Source organism: Heterocephalus glaber, unplaced genomic scaffold, assembly GCF_053883595.1.
Source record: "Heterocephalus glaber isolate CG9 unplaced genomic scaffold, H.glaber_assembly_v1.0 deba00001687, whole genome shotgun sequence".
In the NCBI taxonomy this organism is placed as follows: Eukaryota; Metazoa; Chordata; class Mammalia; order Rodentia; family Bathyergidae; genus Heterocephalus; species Heterocephalus glaber.
The window spans coordinates 1,253,208-1,271,698 of NW_028258412.1; the positions used below are offsets into that span (position 1 = coordinate 1,253,208).

The following is an 18,491-nucleotide window of genomic DNA, read 5'->3' on the forward strand; positions in this document are numbered from 1 at the left end:
GCGAGGAGGCAGGGGCGGAGTGAAGTCCTTGCAGGCAATGTGTCTGTGAGGGAAGCGATCGTCCTGGGAGGCTGAAGACTTCAGAGGTAGAGGGGCACTTTTCAAAGTAGGGAAACCTCGGAATGGGGAGGGGACTGGAGGCCAAGCAAAGGGCGGGGCTTTTAAAAAGTTGGGAGATGGGTCTGGCGATGACCAGGGACTCCGTGGAGCTCAAAAGACTGCTTGCTACCCGCTCCCCCTTTCTTGAGATCGCAACCGGGTGAAGCAGCATCCGTCCCGCCGCGAAGACATGAAAGCGCAGGCCCAGAGCGGTGGGCATTGTCACGTGTGGCTCGTGCGCGGAATTGGCCCCGCCCCCGGCCGCCTGCGGTTTTGGATTGGCTGGTCCACCCGGAAGGGGGCTGCCGGTGGCGGCTGTAGACTAGGGGGACTGCCGTCGGCGCTTCGGCTGCAGCGGAGAGCGGCTGCGTCCCCGCAGCCAGAAGCCCAACGGGCCCCAGCCATCTCCCGTGACTCCAGCCCTGGTCCTCTGGATGGACCCTCATCCCTCGCCTCCGGGCAGGTGGGGGTCGCCGAGTCCGGGCCCTCGGGAGTCTGGCCCAGACGGCCGCTCCGATACCTGCAGCGCCTCTCGGATGGAGGTCCTGGAGGAGTTCGACAGCGAGTTCCCCCAGAGCGTGACCTTCTGCCAGCTCATCTCCGTGGAGGACTTCGAGAGGCAGGCGGTGACCTACACGGAACGCGCGCTGCGCCGCCTCTTCCGCACCCTGGATCGCGCCCCACGGCTGGCAGAGAGGGTGCTGCGCAAGAGCAAGCAGGCCGAGTGCGAGCAGCGCGGCCTCTTCTCCTTTCTCTGGGTGCGGGCCGGGCCGGGCCGGGCCGGGCGGGGACGGCACTGTCCTTTGCTCAAGCTGCAGGTGGGGTCTTGAAGAAGCCCAAGGCCGCCGGGCCTGGGGAGAGGAGAGGGTAGGTGACCCGCCCGTGACTCCCTTCCCTCGGGCTTCCTGCTGCCCCGCCTCTCCCAATGCCGTTGCAGGCGAAGTTCCTCAGTGCCGTCCAGGGGGATCTGAACCTATGCAACGGCATGGGAGCCCAGGAGATGCGCCAGCGCCTGAAACAGCTGAAGAGCATCATCCACCGTGTGCACCTGTACGCCCGGAGTGAGGCTCAAAACTCAGCCCACGAGGGTCCCAGCAGTGGTTTTTTTTTTTGTTTTTTTTGTTTTTTTTGGTATCAGGGATCCATCTCAGGACCTTGCGCTTGCCAGGCAGATGCGGCGCCACTGAGCTAAATGCCCAGCCTCTCGGCAATGTTTTGTTTCTTTCTTTTTTTGTGCTGGGGCTTTGAACCCAGGCCTTTGCTCATGCTAGGCACACACTACTACTGAGATACACCCATAGCCAGATGCATCGTAATTTTTAAAAAAGACATTTTCACTTGTCATGGTGGTACATACCTGTGATCTCAGTGGTTTGCAGGGCTGAGGCAGACAGGTAGCAAGTTTAAGGCCAGCCTGGGCAACTTAGTAAAACCCTGTCTCAAAGTCAAAAGAGCTAAGGGTATAGCTCAGTGCTAGAGTGCTTGGGTAGCATTGTGAGACTGGCTTCAGCCCCCCCATATCACACAAAAAAAGATATTTTCTGACATAATCACCATGTTATTGTTATACTTGACATAACTCACAATGCCCTCATATTAGTGACACGTTAAGCCCATGATCACATTTTGATGGTCTACTAAAATCTTTCTGTATTTTATCTGTAACTTCAGCATCCAGTGAGGCCCACATGTTGTTTGTGAGCAGTAGGTCTCTTAGGTGTTTTGTTTGTAAGGAACTGGGGGTTGAACTCAGGCTCCACTTTCTTTCTTTTTCTCCTATGCCATTGACTTGAACCATGTCATCTTCTGGGTATCCCTGCTGTGGGTTTACATCCGTTGCTGAGTTTTCCTGTATTTCTTAGATAGTTGATCTGAGGCCCTAAGTCAAGCCTGATTCAGGCAGGCTTGGTTCCTTTGGTGTGTTTGTGTTTGGTGATGCAATCTTAGAGGTAGGGGCAATTCCTTCTGCATCACACTGGGAGGCCCAGGTACCTGGGGGTAGGGAGAGTCCACACTTCCCATGTTATTGCATGTGAGTTCTCCGGGTCACCAGTTCATCTGATGGGTGGATCATTAGCACATGTTGTCCTCAGTAGCTTTGAGGTTATTTACCTCTGTTTTACAGAAGAGGAAATAGAGGCACAAGTTGGTTAGCTGATGTGGGTAAGGTCACACTGTAGCTGATCTTGGATGTGGATGTGGGTCTGGGTTGGTCTGCAGCACAGGCTCTTAGGGTCCAGGCCAGTGCTGAATGGTAGTTATTATCATTATAGGTGAGCCATTCTGATGGGCTGTATAAAATCATATTAATGCCCACTTTGCTGGTTGTCTCTAACTTTGAAGAGTAAAAATAGCCAGATTCATCAAGTGCAGTAGGAAAACCCAAAAGAGAGAGAAGATGCCCTACCTGATCCCATCTCTGCAAGACTTCCTCAGTGTAGGTTTCCTCATGGAGGAAATGCCCTTGCTGCATCCCCAGAATGGCCATGGATGGGGCTGGGTATAGGCAGGCTGAGGTACTCCCTGGGGCCTGGTTTCCCTTTGTTGCTGTTGGCAGATGTAGCTTTCCACAATGCTTGGGAGTGAGCAGCAGGCCAACACTCTGTCACTTCCCATGAAATTCGGCCCTTGAGGTCAGGCAGCCCATCGTGGAACTTGTCTCTACCTATACAGACAGAGGCCTTGGTTCTACCTGGAAAATAGAGACAAAAGTCCTTTCTCCGTGGGGCTGGGGATTGATAGGATGATACATGTTGATGCCTCTCTTTGGAGGTCTGAGGTTTTGTCCCTGGTGGTGTTTGAGCACTTTCTTCCCTTCCTTGCTAGAGGGATGTTATGAAGACTCCACAACAATGTGTTGACCCCACTCTGCCCTCCTCTCTCATAAGGAGACACTCTTGGCACTTTTTGTCACAGATACCAAGAAGAAGAGAAGAAAGCTCAAACTGAAGAAAAAAAACCCATCCTCCTAAAGAACCAGTCGACCTCTCCATGTCTACCACCAACTCTGCTGCCACCTCCACCACTACCATCACTGCCACCACCTGTCACCACCATAACCTCTGTAGTGGCCCCATCATCCCCTGTCTACACTATGCCCAGGGTCTTTGGCCCCTTCCTTCGCTTCTTAGCAAGCCAGTCAGTGGAAATCTCCTCAACCCAAGGCAGTCCTGGGAGGGGCAGCCTTGACCCCCTGTTCAGAACAGCCTGCTGGGCCCACAGTCCTGGTTCTCAGGCCTCCGCAGACCCCTCTTTGCAGACAAGATGTTGGGTGCCACAGCAATGGAGAAAGGAGATGAAAGGAGGCTCCCCTGGTTAAAGGGTCAGGGTGGGGGTTGAGGGCACCGAGCTCCACCTTTACGGCCCCAGGTATGCAGGGCAGCCCTGGGTACACTGGACAGTATCCTGGCACTCCTGAAGGACAGACAAAACTGTAGGCCTCCCCCACATCTTTAGCCACACTTGCACCTCTCGCTGTGGGTGTCATCCTATGCTGTCCCATGCCTGCTGTGCCTGCTCTTCCAGGTTCCTGGCACCTCTCCATTCCCCAAGTTGGACTGGGACTTCCTTAGCTCCTAGCCCCCATCATATCCCCTGTACCCCTAAAATGCCAAGCTCCAAAAGAGCATTGATGTATCTGCTGAATGAATGGAAGTAACATTGTCTCCTAGAAGGATTGTTCTGCAAGTTGAGGGCCCCACACAGTCCTGAGCTCTCCTTTGTTTCCTGCAGATGGAGAAATTGGACATCTCAAGGTCTGAAGTGAAATTAAACTGGAATGGTCTGTCATCAAACCCAAAGAGGTGGAAGGAATCTACTCTGGACTCAAGGGAGATGAAAAAGGAGCATGGTGGGAGGGATCCTGGACCCAGACTCAGTTGCTGCTTTGTCCTCGCCTCTTTACTGCAGTCTTTAGTGGTTATTGTCCTCATTTCCCAGGGGAGGAGTTGGACTCTGTGTATAGGACTTTCTGGGCCCGTGTCACAGATCTGCACTCTCCGGTTATGGAAGGACCCAGAGCTGACATCCCATCTCTGCCCTGTCTTGCAGCCACATCGTTGATCTGACCCCCTTGGTCCTCAATCCTAGAGGCTTCCATTTCTCACACTTGCCTAGAAACAGTCCACACAAGCTCCATTGCCCCGGCTTCCTCTGGTAAGCAAGCCTCTACCTCTCCAGGCCAGCATCGTTGTGACTGTCCAGCCCCAGGGTGCCCTGCTCCTGAGCCTCTGATAGGCATCATGGGAGTGTGCATAAGGGCCAAGAAAGTTTTCAGTGTGATGTCCATTCCACTTCCATTTAGGAATGACCCTAAATGTAATCAGGGGGTGCCAAAAAATTAATACCCCTTCCTAGTGTTTGTAATGGTGACAAATTAGTAGTAATAAACCATGCCAAGGCTCAACTGAAAGGAAATGATACCACCAACCAAGGGGCAGCCCTGTAGTCACATATGTTGTATGTGTTTTGCAAAGCAGGGCTTCACTGAATATGGGTTTTTAAAAATCACTTGCTTTTTCCACTTACAATGCTGTTACATATTTTCTGTGGTGTTGAATGTTAATCCAAAGTATCATTTAGATTGGCTGCTTTATTGCATGATTTTTTTTTTGGTAAAACAATAGATTTTACTCTTTAGAGCAGTTCTTAGGTTACCAGCAAAATTGAGCAGAAAGTAGAGATTCCCATAATCCCCTGCCCCTACTCACACACAGCCTCCCCTACTGTCAACATGGGGAAGCAGAGGGGACCATTGTTGCATCTGATGGACCTACACTGACACATCATTAACACCAAAGCCCCTAGTCTACATTAGGGCCCATGCTTGGTGTTACCCATCCTGTGGGTGAAAACAATTGTTAATGACATATCCATCCCCTAAAGAGTTAAAAAGATGTACATGTTGAGATTGCTAGGATAAACAATAAATACCTATTAAGCCCAAAGTGTGTGTAAGGGGGACAAGGTAATAATCTTAGTTACTCTTTGCTGCTGGGGAAGCTGAGCCAGGAGGATCACATTTGAGGCCAGCCTGGGCAATTTTGAGAGAACTGTACTGACAAAGAGTTTTTGGAAGAGACTTTTTTGACTATGGAAATACAGTACTACCAAATTGACTTAGTCTTCCACACTGCCCCGAGCTGGAGATTGAACTAAGGGCCTTTAGGATGTTGGGCAATTGTTGTACTACTGAGCTACATCTCAGGCTCGCTTGCTTGCTTCTCTCTCTCTCTCCCTTTTTATTGAGTTGAGTAGCATAAAATCTAGTGTCCAGTGGATTCTGGTATATTTCCAATTGTGCAATCATCACTCACCATTCAATTTTAGAACATTTTCACCACCTCAAAAGAAAGAGAGGCCAGGCATGGTGGCACATGCCTGTAATCCCAGCACTCAGGAGGCTGAGGCAAGAAGATTGCTGGAAATTCAAGACCAGCCTGAACTACATAGCGAGACTCTTGTCAAAAAAAAAAAAGTGCCTGGGAGGTAGAGCACTTGCATATCATGAATGAGGTCCTGGGTTTTGCATCCAGCACCAAGCAGTGGCACACACCTCTAGTCCCAGCTACTTGGGAGGCTGAGGTGGGAGAGTCATTTGAACCTAGGAATTTAGGGCCAACCTGTACAATATAGTGAGATCCTATCTCAAAAAAAAATCCGCAATGGGAGAGACTATTTGTATATCATGTCAAAAATGAAAAGCAACCCAATTAAAAATGAGGACATGCCAGTTGTGGTGGTGCATGCCTATAATGCCAGCACTAGGGAGGCTGAGCCAGGAAGATCACTGAGAGTTCAAGGTCAGCTTGGGCCAGTCTGAACTGCACAGATTTGATTAGATGTTTCTCCAAAGGAGATATACAAATAAATGGCCAATAAACAGGAAAAGATGCTCAACATCATTAGTCACTGGGAAAATTGTAAGTCAAGACAAAAATGAGGTTCATTCTTATTATTTTTGTCATTTTAGAAAATAACGCTTTGATGAGAAAATAATTACAACCAGAAAAGAGGGAGGCAATGGTTGTTTAATGAGAATATATTAATGAACTAAGATAATAAAATAAAATTTCAAAAAAATGAAGTAACACAGCACATAAATTAGGATGGCTGTAATAAGGACAATGATATACCAGGTGTGACACACACTTGTAATCCCAGCGTGCTTCAAGGCTGAGGGAGGAGTGCAAGTTGGCCTAGTGCAGAGACACTGGGTTCAATCTCCTGTATCACACACACACACACACAAAAGACAATGACAGCTATTGATGAGGATTTAGAGAAACTGGAACCTGTGCATGGCTTGTAGTGAGGTACAGTGATGTGGGCACTGAAAATCAGTTTGGCAGTTACTCAAAATGATGATCACAGAGGTCCCTTAGGATCCAGAAATTCCATTCCTTTGTAAATACCCTGAAGAATAGAAAGCAGATTCAAACAGATACTTGTACATGAATGTTCATGTGCCACCATTTACAATATCCAAAAGGCAAAACAGTCCAGATGTAAAAGATGAATAAGCAAAATGTGATATATCTAGATAATGGGACATTACCAAACATAAAAAGGTATTAGGTACTAACACATGCTACAATATGTGGACAAGCTGAAAACTAATCCCTCTGAATTGTACACTTTAAAATGGGAGACCAAGGATGTAGTCAGTGGTACCATGTGTGCTTAGTATGCTTAGAGGCCACAGACATCTTAAATTCTTTGATCTGGTGTTTACAAATCCTGCTGGGCATGTCAAATAAAAATAAAAATACAGTCCTGAGACTGCTCCAAGGAAATAATGAAAAGGAAAAAGCTATTTGTATAAAAATATTCATGGCAGGGGCAGGGATTTAGCTCAGTGGTTTTGCCGCCTGCTGCGCAAGCACAAGGACCCGAGTTTGATCCCCGGCACCAAAAAACAAACAAACAAACAAAAATATTCATGGCAGCATCAGTTACAAAGAGGAAGCCTAAACAATTTTATGCATTCATATAATTATTGAATATTATGTAACTGACTTGTATTTGGTGGGGAGGAATGAGACAGCGTCTCGCTATGTAGTTCAGACTGGCCTTGAACTAACTATGTACCCCAGGCTACATAGCAGTCCTTCTGCCTCAGCCTCCCCAGTGCTGGGATTACAGATATGCATCACCACATCAGGCATACATAATTTATTAATTTAAAAAAAATTTTTTTTTACCAGGAATCAAACTCAGGGCCTTGTGCTTGCCAGGCAAGTGCTATGCACTAAGCTACACCCTTGGTCCCAGGCATATGTAATTTTTTTCATTAAGTTTATTGGTACATTTTAGGTATACAATACAGTTACATTCATCATTGGGATCTTGCACCTTTACATGATGCATCTTGGTTCTTATTTTTTCCCCATTTTCCTGCCCTCTTTTCAACCCCTCCACCCCTCCCTATTTACAAAGACTTTGTTTCCATTTTTTCTTTTTCTCATATTTTTCCTTTCCCCTACCCCTCTCACTTCTACTCCTTTAGACCTTTTCTTCCTATTTCACATTACCAATTATACATTTTGACCCTTATTTACACTTTTAGTTTCTCACATCAGAGAAACTATTTGGTATTTACACATGTGTGTCCTATTTATTTCCCTTAAGAGTATGGCCTCAATGTGCATCCAGAAAATATGGAATGCTTCATGAATTTGCGTTATCCTTGTGCAAGGGCCATGCTAATCTCTGTATCATTCCAATTTTAGTATATGTGCTGCCGAAGTGAGCACAGGCATATGTAATTTAAAATCAACTAGCATTTTTTTTTTGAGACAGGGTCTCACTGTGTAGGTCAGACTGGCCTTAAGCTCACTATGTAGCCCAGGCTGGCCTTGAACTCACAGCAATCCTCTTGCCTGGGCCTCCCGAGTGCTGGGATTACAAGCATGTTCTGCCCGGCTATGGAACTTAAAATTATAAATATGAAGCCACACGTGGTGGCACATGCCTGTAATCCCAGAACTCTGGGAGGCCAAGGAAGGAAGATCAAAAGTTGAAGCCCAGCCTGGGCAACCTAGTGACTTAGCAAGACCTTGTCTCAAAATAAAAAGTAGAAAAAGGGCTGGGGATGCAGCTCAGTATGAAGGACCTGAGTTCAGTCCTCACTACCATACACACACAACAAAATTGTGATTAAACATAATCATGTAATTCACGAATTACATCCAAATGGAAATGATAGACTGACAGATCAGGAGACAGGGATGTGGAAGGCTGGGAAGGTGACTGTTGGGTGACAGAGAAGCACTTTTCACAATGTTATTACAAAGCAAAATTTCAAAGTAAAGTATTAGCATTATCAGGTCCTCACAGAACAGAGCAGCCAGCCACAGAGCAAGGCTGCAGTCATCACTATTTTTCTAGTTCCTTCTAGGTGGAGCTTTTTCTTTTGGCAGTGCTGGACACTGAATCAATAAATTTATTGTAGCCAATGGGAAACCGACACTGAAAAACTCACCAGATCACACCTATTCCTACCTCCAGAAATAAACAGTTTGCATATTTCTGTTTCCATGGAGGCTTCTTTCCATGTGTATGTGCACATGTTATAATTTGTTATATAATTGAGTTTGAGAGTGTCCCATTCTGTAACCAACTCCAGCTTGTGAGTTTCCACTCATGTCACTAAAAATATCTTTAAGATCACCAATAAGAACAGACCCAAAATACTCATTGTATAGATGGAACATCATTTCCACAGCTGTTCTTGTCTGTTACAATATTGCAGTGACAAGGGATAATTTTTAGACTCTTGATACATTTTGCTCTCTGAATGAGCTGTGCTGTCACTGATGTCATCACCAAAAATGTTTTGGTTTTTTTTTTGTCAAAATATTTTTTGGTACATTTTAGATATACATAATGATAGCATTCATCATACAGAATTTGTACCTGTACATGATATATCTTCCTTCTTCTTTTTCTCCTATTCCCCACCCCCACTTCAACCCATCTTCCCCTCATTTACAAAATCTTTGTTTCCATTTCTCCCTCTATTATTTTTTCTCTTGTCCCTTCTTTCTTAATTTTTTTTTTTTTTTTTTGGTACTGCGGATCAAACTCGGGACTTTGCACTTTCGAGGCAGGTGGCGGAACCACTGAGCTAAACCCTCAGCCCTCTTGTCTCCTCTTTCCTTTTTCAGTCCCCCTCCCTTGTTCCCCTTACCATTTGAACATTTTCTTTCCATTTCCCAATGTCTATTATACATTTTGGTCCTTATTTCTACTTTCAGTTTCTCACACCACAGAAATAATGTGGTATTTAAACACATGTGTCTGATTTATTTCACTTAAGGGTATGGTCTCAAGGTGTATCCATTTAGCTAGAAATGTCTCAAGCTTATCTTTCTTTTTTTGGGGGGGGGGTACCAGGGATTGAACTCGGGTCCTTGCACTTGCACAACAGGCCGCCAAACCACTGAGCTAAATCCCCAGCCCCTAAATATGGAATTTCTTTTTTTTCTGGTACTGGAGATCAAACTCGGGTCCTTGTGCCTGTGAGACAGGGAGAAACCGCTAAGCTAAATCCCTGGCCCTAAGCTTATCCTTCTTTATGGCAGAGTAGTACTCTGTATAAAAATCCACTCTTCTTATCTAGTTATCAGTTGATGGGCATTGGGGCTGTTTCCAAGATTTAGCTATTACAAACTGTGATGCTATACACATGGGTGTGCATATATTGATGTGGTATGATGCTTATAATTCTTTTAGGAAGATATCAAGAAAGGGAATAGCTGGGTCGAATGGAACCTCTAGTTCTAGGTTTTTTTGAGGAATCTCCACACTGAGTTCCACAGTGGTTGCACCAGTCTACACTCCCACCAAAGTGGAGAAGGGTTACTTCAAAAACTGGTTTGTTTTTTTTTGGTACCAGGGATCGAACTTGGGTCCTTGTGCTTGTGCAGCAGGCGGTGATACCACTAAGCTAAATCCCCAGCCCTTGTTTTTTGTGGGGTTTTTTGTTTTGTACCAGGGATCGAACTCGGGTCCTTGCACTTGCACAGCAGGCAGCGAAACCACTGAGCTAAATCCCTGGCCCAAAAATGGGTTGTTTTTAATTGGTTTTAAAATGTTAAGGGGCTAAATCTGTACCTCAGGTTGGGTGAGGTGGCACATGACTATAATCTCAGCACTTGGGAGGCTGAGGCAGAAAGATCACTGCGAGTTTGAGGCCGGCCTGGGCTGCATAGTGAGTGCAAGGCCAGCCTGAACTACATAGTGAGACCCTGTCTCAAACAAACAAACAAATAAAAATGAAGGTGTACCTCAGAGGTAGAGCACTTTCCCAGCACACTCAAGGCCCTGAGTTCAATCTCCAGGACTAAGGAAAAAAATTCTATGGGGAAAAGTTCACAGTACGGAAGCAAATACACGGAATAAAAGAGCCCTTCTACTAAGAGATTTTTGTGTATTCTTCCAAATATTTTGTCTCTACAGCCACACACATAAAAAATGCATTAGTTAATAATTCTTTTGAGACAGGGCCTCGCCAACACACAAATACACTAACCTTTTTATTCTGAGTTGGTCTTGCTACATAATCCAGTCTAAACTCAAACTTTCTATGGACCCCAGGCTGGCCTCAAATTTATTATCCTCCTGCCTCAGCCTCCCAAGTCCTGGGATTACGGGAGACCCAACAACTAGTTAACTTTTAACCCAGGCAGGCTCATATCACATGTAAAAACCATCCATTAAAAAACCACTGGGATGGGCCGGGGATTTAGCTCAGTGATTCTCGCACCTGCCTCGAAAGCACAAGGTCCTGAGTTCGATCCCCAGTACTAAAAAAAAAAAAAAAGATCCAGAGCAAAAAACCACTAGGAGCCAGGGATTTAGCTCAGTGGTTCCATTGCCTGCCTCACAAGCACAAGGTTCGGAGTTCCATCCCTGGTACCAAAACAAAAAACAAAACAAAATTAAAAAACCACAGGGAGAGGCCAGGGATTTAGCTCAGTGGCACTGCGCCGGCCATGTAAGCAAAAGGTTGTGAGTTCTATCCCTGGTACAAAAAAGCAAAGCAAAACAAAACAAAACAACACAAAAAACTACTGGGATGTCCTTACTTGTTGGGACATTACCCTTGTTCCTTTAAACAGCAGCAGAATAGTGCACTGCATGGCTATACCATGGTTCCTTGCCTGTCTTCTCAAGGCCATTTAGATGGGTCCAGGTTTTTTGTTTTGTTTTTTTAAAACAATCATGAGCATTGGTGCAATGAACAGCCTTGATCATTCTCCATGGAGAGGTTTCTGGAAGTAGCAAATAGAGGGAGCCACCCTTCATCCTAGGATTTTGTCCCATGTACCCTTGGTGGCCCTGGTGTTGCCAGTGTCCTGGCTCAGGGATGTGCGTGGATGTCTCCCATGCAGGACCTCAGCCTGTAGTGGCTCCTCCAGCTCTGACAAGACCCCCACCCCAGCCTGTGCTGGGAAGGCATCCATCTTCACTCCGCCTGTCCTCCTCAAGTTCCAGCCTATTCCCAGACCCAAAGACAACTCAGAGAACAGCCCCAGCAATGCGGAGTCCAAGTGCCACAAGAGGAGCCCGTGACCTCTTCCCTACAGACCAGGCCTGAGGAATGAATAAAGTTCCCATGGAGGTGCCTTCTTTCCTTGTGCTGGGCAGTGTGCACCTGAGCCCACGTGCTGGGTGGGTGGGTCAGCGCCTTGTGTGTCCCTTGCCTGCACACTGACATGGCCGTTTCCTCATGAGCACCTTGAGAAGGAAGTGAGGGTGGGGAGAGTGCTGTCCTTCCTTTCAGTGACTCTGTGGCCCCTCTGGGCCTCTCTTGTCCACACTGAGTTGCAAGTCTCCTGTATCCTGTATCTTCCCTAGGCCTTATCTGCTGGGAGGCTTTGCAATCAGTGATCTGTTCCTGTAGGAAAATGAGCTAGGCTATCAGTTTCCAACTTAGCCCTCCCTACCAAGTTTCAAAGATATGTGACTGTCACTGTCACTTCACATGTTGGCCTGAGGACCCAACCTGCATGTGAGATGTGAGTCCTTACTAAATGCTCAGTGATCACTGGATGTGAGCGGAGAGCCACTGAGCCCCGGTGTTTGCCTCCCATCCTGCCTGGGCCCAGAGACAACAAACCAAACTGTTGAGATCCTTGTCCCTAAGAGACTTACTTCCTATCTTCATGTGTGTGTGTGTGTGTGTGTGTGTGTGTGTGTGTGTGTGTGTGTGTGTCTGTGTGAAATCAGTACAGTACAGTACAGAGGCCAAAAAAATTATTTTTTTCAGTACCAGAGATGGAACCCAGGACCATGCGCTTGCCGGGCACGCACAGTGCCACTGAGCTAAATCCCCAGCTAGAGACCAAATTATTACAAACTATGACCCCTAGGGGAGGTACATGGTGTCAGGTGGTCAGGGAAGTTCTGAAGAGGTGACATTTGTAGAAACCTAGGGATTACACCCCTGTAATCCCAGCACTCCAGATGTCAGGGCAGTGAGATCATGAGTTCAAAGCCAAGCTGGGCTACATAGCGAGACCTAGTCTCAAAAGCCAAACCAAAAATAAAGGGGGCTGGGAGAAAAGAAAGAAAGAAAGAAAGAAGAAAGAAAGGAAGGAAAGGGGGCAAAAAAGCAAGCAAACTAAGAAGTCAGCCATGAGAAAAGGCAAAGACAACTGGTTGTGAGTGACTAGGTGGATGACAGTACTATTGAGCAGAGAGCGCGTGTGTGGGTGTGGATTCTGCTTCGAGTAGACATGTTAAACATGCCCCTTGCCCAGGTGGAGGCCAGCCATCTAGAATGCTGCCTGTTTAACAGTGGGCGTCACACAAGTGGTGTTAAAAACCATGTGTCTTCCAGGTGTGGCAGCACAGGCCTTTGTCCCCACACTGGGAGACCGAGGCAGGAGGATGGCTGTGAGTTTGAGGCCAGTCTGGGCTACATAGTGAGTTCAGGGCCAGCCTGAACTATATAATGAGATCCTGTCTCAAAAAACAAAACAACCAAGGGCAGGGGATGTAGCTCAGTGGTGTCGCTGCCTGCCTGGCAAGCACAAGGTCCTGAGTTCTATCCCGGTACCAAAACCAAAAACTACAAACAACCAAGGGCCTAAGGTGGATATGGTGGTGAATGACTATAATCCCAGCACTAGGAAACTGAGGCAGGAAGATCCAGCCTGAGCAATTTAGTGCCTTAGTGAGACCCTGTCTCAAAATAAGAAATAAAGGGCTGGGGATTTAGCTCAGTGGTTCCAATGCCTGCTGCAAAAGCACAAGGTCCTGAATTCGATCCCCGGTACCAAAAAATAAAAATAAAAAAGGGGGAGGGGATGCTGGTGATGTTGTTCAGTGTGAAAGCCCTGGGTTCAATCCACAATACTGAAAAAAGAGAAACAAAAAGAAAAAATGAGACAGGAATCCAAGCAGCCCTGGTAAGCGGGAAGACAGCAGTGCAGCTTCAGAAGGGCCCCCACATGCTGTAGCCCTGTCTTAAGTCACTTTCTTTTTTTTTTTTTTTGAGGTACTGGGGATTGAACTTGGGACCTTGTGCTTGCCAGGCAGGCGCGGCACCAATGAGCTACATCCCCAGCCCTACTTTCTTTGTCACTGAAACCCACAACTTAAAGGAGAAGAGGTTTGTTTTGGCTCACATTTCAGTGTATAGTCAGCCGGCTCCAAGGCAGGGAAGCGAGGCAGAAGAGTAGAGGAGGCTGCTGGGGGCACGGTGGAAAGGAGGAGGCAGGAGGGAGATAAACACTTTCATGCCACATCCCCAGACCCCACCTCCTACCAGCAAGTCAGCATAAGCCCCCATAGTCCAGTCAGCTTCCCAGAGCCCTACCTGAGCACAGGAGGCTCTCGGGGGACATCTCGGTAGAAACCCAGCAGGCCCCCTGCACCCTCATATGGCCACTGCACTGCCAAGATGCCCAAGAGAAGGTCTGCTCAGGGCAGGAGTGGTGAAGGAGGAGCCTAGGAGGACAGTGGACAGGTTGTTGGCTAAACCTGCTCTGGTAAGGTGGAAATATAGCCCAAAGAGGCAGCAGGAAGGATAAATGATGAGGCAAAAGAGTGCAAACAATGGGCTGGGGATTTAGCTCAGTGGTTCCGTTGCCTGCTTCATAAGTGCAAGGACCTGAATTCGATCGCCGGTACCAAAAAAAGAGTGCAAACAAAAGGGGAAGAAAGTAACAGGTGTGGTGTCATATGCCAGTAATTCCAGCGCTTGGGAGGCTGATGCAGGAGGATTGCTGTGAGCTCAAGGCCAGCATGGGCTACATAGTGAGACACTGTCTCAAAAAACAAAAACAACAAATCCACAAATAAGCCCCCCCCAAAAAAGTGCAAGGAAAAAACAAAATAACAATGAAACAACAAAACAACAATGAAGAGGGCCAGGGATTTTTTAAAAAAATAACTTTATTATCAAACACACGCATACAAAAATTAAAACCATTCAAAGAAGAACAATGCAAGAGGAAAAAACTACAATAATATTCAAATACAGTAGAACTCAACCAAAACAAAACTGAAAAGCACTTAAATATTTTTCCATATAACTTTAAAAAGCATCTCAAGCACCAATAAGACACTAGAGGATGTGATTTGTTTCAGAAAGATCCCCAAAACCAACACTGAACAAATAATGATCTGGAAAAAAACTCTAGTTACTTAGCAGACTCCACATCAGCCAAGCTTCTCCCTAATTTAAATTTCGATACAGTCATATGACACACGATGGAAACACAATCCAAGAAATATGTTATTAGGCAATTTCATCTGTGTGTATCCTTAATCACACTTTCAGTTTCTCACACTAGAGAAACTATTTGGTATTTACACGTGTCCTATTTATTTCACTTAAAAGGATGGCCTCAATATGCATCCATTTAGCTATAAATGTCTGTAGTTTCTTGTTCTTTATGGCTGAGTAGTGCTCCATTTTATTAAAAAACCACATTTTCTTTATCCAGTCTCCAGTTGATGGGCATTTGGGCTGTTTCCAAGCTTTAGCTATTACAAACTGTGCTGCTATAAACATGAGTGCACATATATTGCTATGGTATGATTCTTTTAATTCTTTTGGGAAGATACCCAGCAGGGGGATAGCTGGGTCACATGGGACCTCTAAGCCTAGTTCTTTGAGGTATCTCCACACTGATTTCCACAGTGGTTGCACCAGTCTGCACTCCCACCAACAATGGAGAAGGGTTCCTTTCTCCCCACACCCCCGACAGCATTTGTTATTGGATGATTTCTTAATAGCAGCCATTCTTTCTGGGGTGAGGTGGAATCTCAGTGTTGTTTTCATCTGCATCTCTCGAATGACCAGTGATGTTGAACATTTTTTCATATATTTGTTTGCTGCTTTTACTTCTTTGTCTGAGATATGTGTGTTCATTTCAGATGCCCATTTTTGAATTGGGTCTTTGAATTTGGGGGTCTGATTCTTTTCAGTTCTTTATATATTCTAGATAGTAGTCCTTTGTCTGAGGTACAGTTGCTGAAAATTTTTTTCCACATTGTAGGTTGTCTCTTAGCTCTGTTGGTAGTTTCTCTTAGTGCAGAAGCTTTTTAATAAGATAAGATCCCAGTTGTTTATTCTTTGTGAGGGGGAATTTAGCTCAGGTGGCTGCCTCACAAGCACAAGGTCCCGAGTTCGGTTGCCAGTACCCCCTCCTCAAAAAATGAAGAAAAATGAAAATAAAGGAGGAGCAGAGGGGAATGCCCAAGTGGTTAAGCCAGGAAACTGAAGATTTATCTGTAGAAATGGAAAACTAAAAACCACGGGCTGGGGATCTAGCTCAGTGGTTCCGCAGCCTGCCTCAAAAGCGCAAGGTCCTGAGTTTGATCCCTGGTACCAAAAACAAACAAACAAACAAACACCAGGAGATGCAGCCAGGGATTTAGCTCAGCAGCATAGCGCCTGCCTGGCAAGTACAAGGTCCTCAGTTCTATCCCTGGTATAAATCAAACCCAAAAAACAAAAACAGGGGATGCAGTCTCTGATGACATGGAAGAGAGAAAAGCCAAGTCTGATTAACCACAGACCATGTCTTATTCTTGTCCTTCTTCCCTTCTTTGTAAAGTCCAGTGGAATCTTTTTATCAATTATTTTGTAAATGTGAGTGTTTTTAGTACCTCTAGAAACTTTTTGTTGTTGTTGTTTTGAGACAGGCGCTCGCTATTAGTTTGGGCTGGCCTAGAACTCACTATGCAGTGCAGGCTGGCCTGGAACTCACCAAAATCCTCCTGCCTCAGCCTCCCAGGTGCTGGACTACAGGCATGTGCCACCATGCCTGGGTTAGAAACAGTTTCTGAAAGGAGAGAATCCCACCTCACTCCATTTTTAAAGGGTAAATGATGTTTTAGAGATTTTTGGGGGGTACAACTAGAAAATAGTGGGATATTGAATTATAGAGGCTTTGACTGCCTTAGGTGTCAGCTTAACATCCCACAGATGGGGTTATTTTTGTATTCTGTAATACAAAACATCCTAAACTGCAAGTTGGAGTTCCAGTCATGCATTTCATATGTCTTGAAAAAATATACTTGGATATATATATATATATTTAGTGTTTTGAGACAGGGACTCACTATGTAGCTTAGATTGACCTTGCACTTTCTATGTAAGCCCAGGCTGGCTTCAATATTTTAATCCTCCTGCCTCAGCCTTCCAGAGTGCTGATATTACAGGTATATACCACCAAACCTGCTTAAATTAGTTCTATTCCTATGTTTTTAGTAAAACTGTTTCCTAAAGAAAAATCATTCTTTAGCTGAGTGTGACACATCTGTAATCCCAGCACTTGGGAAGCTGAGGCAGAAAGACTGCCTTGAGTTTGAGGGAAGCCAGAGCGATACAGTGAGTTTAAGGCCACCCTGAACTACAAAGAGAGACCTTGTCTCAAAAAAGAAAATCACGGCCAGGGATTTAGCTCAGTGGTTTCACCGCCTGCTGCACAAGCACAAAGACCCGCGTTCGATCCGCAGTACCAAAAAAAAAAAAAAAAAGAAAATCACTCTTTCATTGTGGTCCTCTCAGAATCACACTCTTTAACCTCGGTCATGGTATTTCAGTTTTCCTAATAATTTTTTTTGGTACTGGGGATCCAACTCAGGGTCTTGCACTTGCAAGGCAGGTGCTGGCACCACTGAGCTAAATCCCTGGCCCTTCCTAATAATTTTGTTAATGTGTGGTGAAAAATCAAAAGTATGAGTATACAGTATATATGCTGTGAAACTGTGAATTGGTGGAACTTAAGTAACAGTTTATCAACATTTGAAGGTATTGATACTACATATCCTCTTTATGAAAATTTGCCTCCAAATTTGAAGCTGGAAAGTCACTGTAATAACTTTAAAAGAAACATGGTACTGTACATGGCTTTTTAGATTTCAGTAGGTGTGTTAAAATTGTGTACAAAGTGAAATGTCTGTTCTGATCCTCAACATAACCAATACAATCTCAGTCATGAAGGAAAAAATGAGCCTGTGCTTAGCATGCATGAGGTCCTCAAAATACAAAAACAACTGGCTGGCTCAATCCCCAGGAACCTTTAAATCCCAGTCCCCAGAACAGTAACAAACACAAGCCTGGGCAAGCTCACCAGGAGCCTGTTGTAGACAGAAGCCCAGTTCAGGGCACAAAAATGTACTCTCGTGGCAGAAGAGACCTAAGGGAACAGGAAGGGCTTTGGATCTCCAGGCTTGATCACTTTTTTCTCGGTTACTGTGGGGCGCATACACACACACAGAACATACATAATTTAGCTCGCCTTCTCTCTCCCTCCCTCCCCCCCCACCAATATAATCAAACACAGAAACTGACAAATATACACACAACCAACAACACAGCCACTCACAGACACACTAGACTACAGTCCAGCCCCACCTATGAGCCTTATAGCGCGCGCAGTATCCCGGCATGCCGAGCGCCAGCTTCCGGGGCGGGGACACAAAAGCCCGGAAGTAGTCGAGAAGCTCAGCGGAGGTTTCGGGTTTAAGTTGTTGTCCCTAGTTTTTCCGAGTGTGTAGCTTGTGCCGCTGCCGCCGCTGCCATGGGAAAACGACAGCACCAGAAGGACAAGATGTAAGTTCAGCTGCAGCTGGAGCAGCACATTTCAGCTTCCCGCCTCAGAACCCATCCCTAGTGTCACTTCCTCCATTAGCGCTCCTCCTTTATTTCTCCGATCTCACATATCCACTCGCGAGCCTTGCCCTTGCTTTTAGCCTCTCTGTTGCACTTCCAGGGCGTGTATGTTGATTCATGCCCCTCGGCCCACACGCTTGTTTCACAGTCTTCCGGTGAAAGCCAGCTGTGCCCCAGGATCCCCTACGGTCAACAGTGTTTTCTTTCTTTCTTTCCTTTTTTTTTTTTTTGGTACCGGGGAATCGAACTGAGG

General features: G+C 45.9%; 1 protein-coding gene and 2 non-coding genes across 5 annotated transcripts in view; 2 read left to right on the plus strand and 1 right to left on the minus strand.

The window, feature by feature from the left end:
* Nucleotides 1-405: 405 nt before the first annotated feature.
* On the plus strand, nucleotides 406-11,761 carry LOC101704519 (hypothetical protein). Its single transcript, XR_015446280.1, has 6 exons — nucleotides 406-857; nucleotides 1,037-1,160; nucleotides 3,016-3,241; nucleotides 3,832-3,902; nucleotides 4,150-4,254; nucleotides 11,496-11,761. It is a non-coding gene; the product is annotated as a hypothetical protein (transcript).
* On the minus strand, nucleotides 7,752-7,853 carry LOC147821930 (U6 spliceosomal RNA). The gene has a single exon (XR_015446346.1). It is a non-coding gene; the product is annotated as a U6 spliceosomal RNA (small nuclear RNA).
* A 6,260-nt stretch (nucleotides 11,762-18,021) lies between the features above and the next one.
* The window catches only part of Ppil2 (peptidylprolyl isomerase like 2), a 28,300-nt gene continuing 27,830 nt past the window's right edge, over nucleotides 18,022-18,491 (plus strand). Inside the window, exon 1 of one of the 3 annotated variants that reach the window (XR_015446302.1) lies at nucleotides 18,022-18,178. Coding sequence is in view for 1 of the 3 variants with exons in the window: in XM_004843318.3 (XP_004843375.1) it covers nucleotides 18,147-18,178 (32 nt within the window). In the remaining 2 variants the exon portion in view is untranslated. The remainder of the gene's footprint in view (nucleotides 18,179-18,491) is intronic. The other 2 variants (XR_002394421.2, XM_004843318.3) reach the window with 2 other exon arrangements.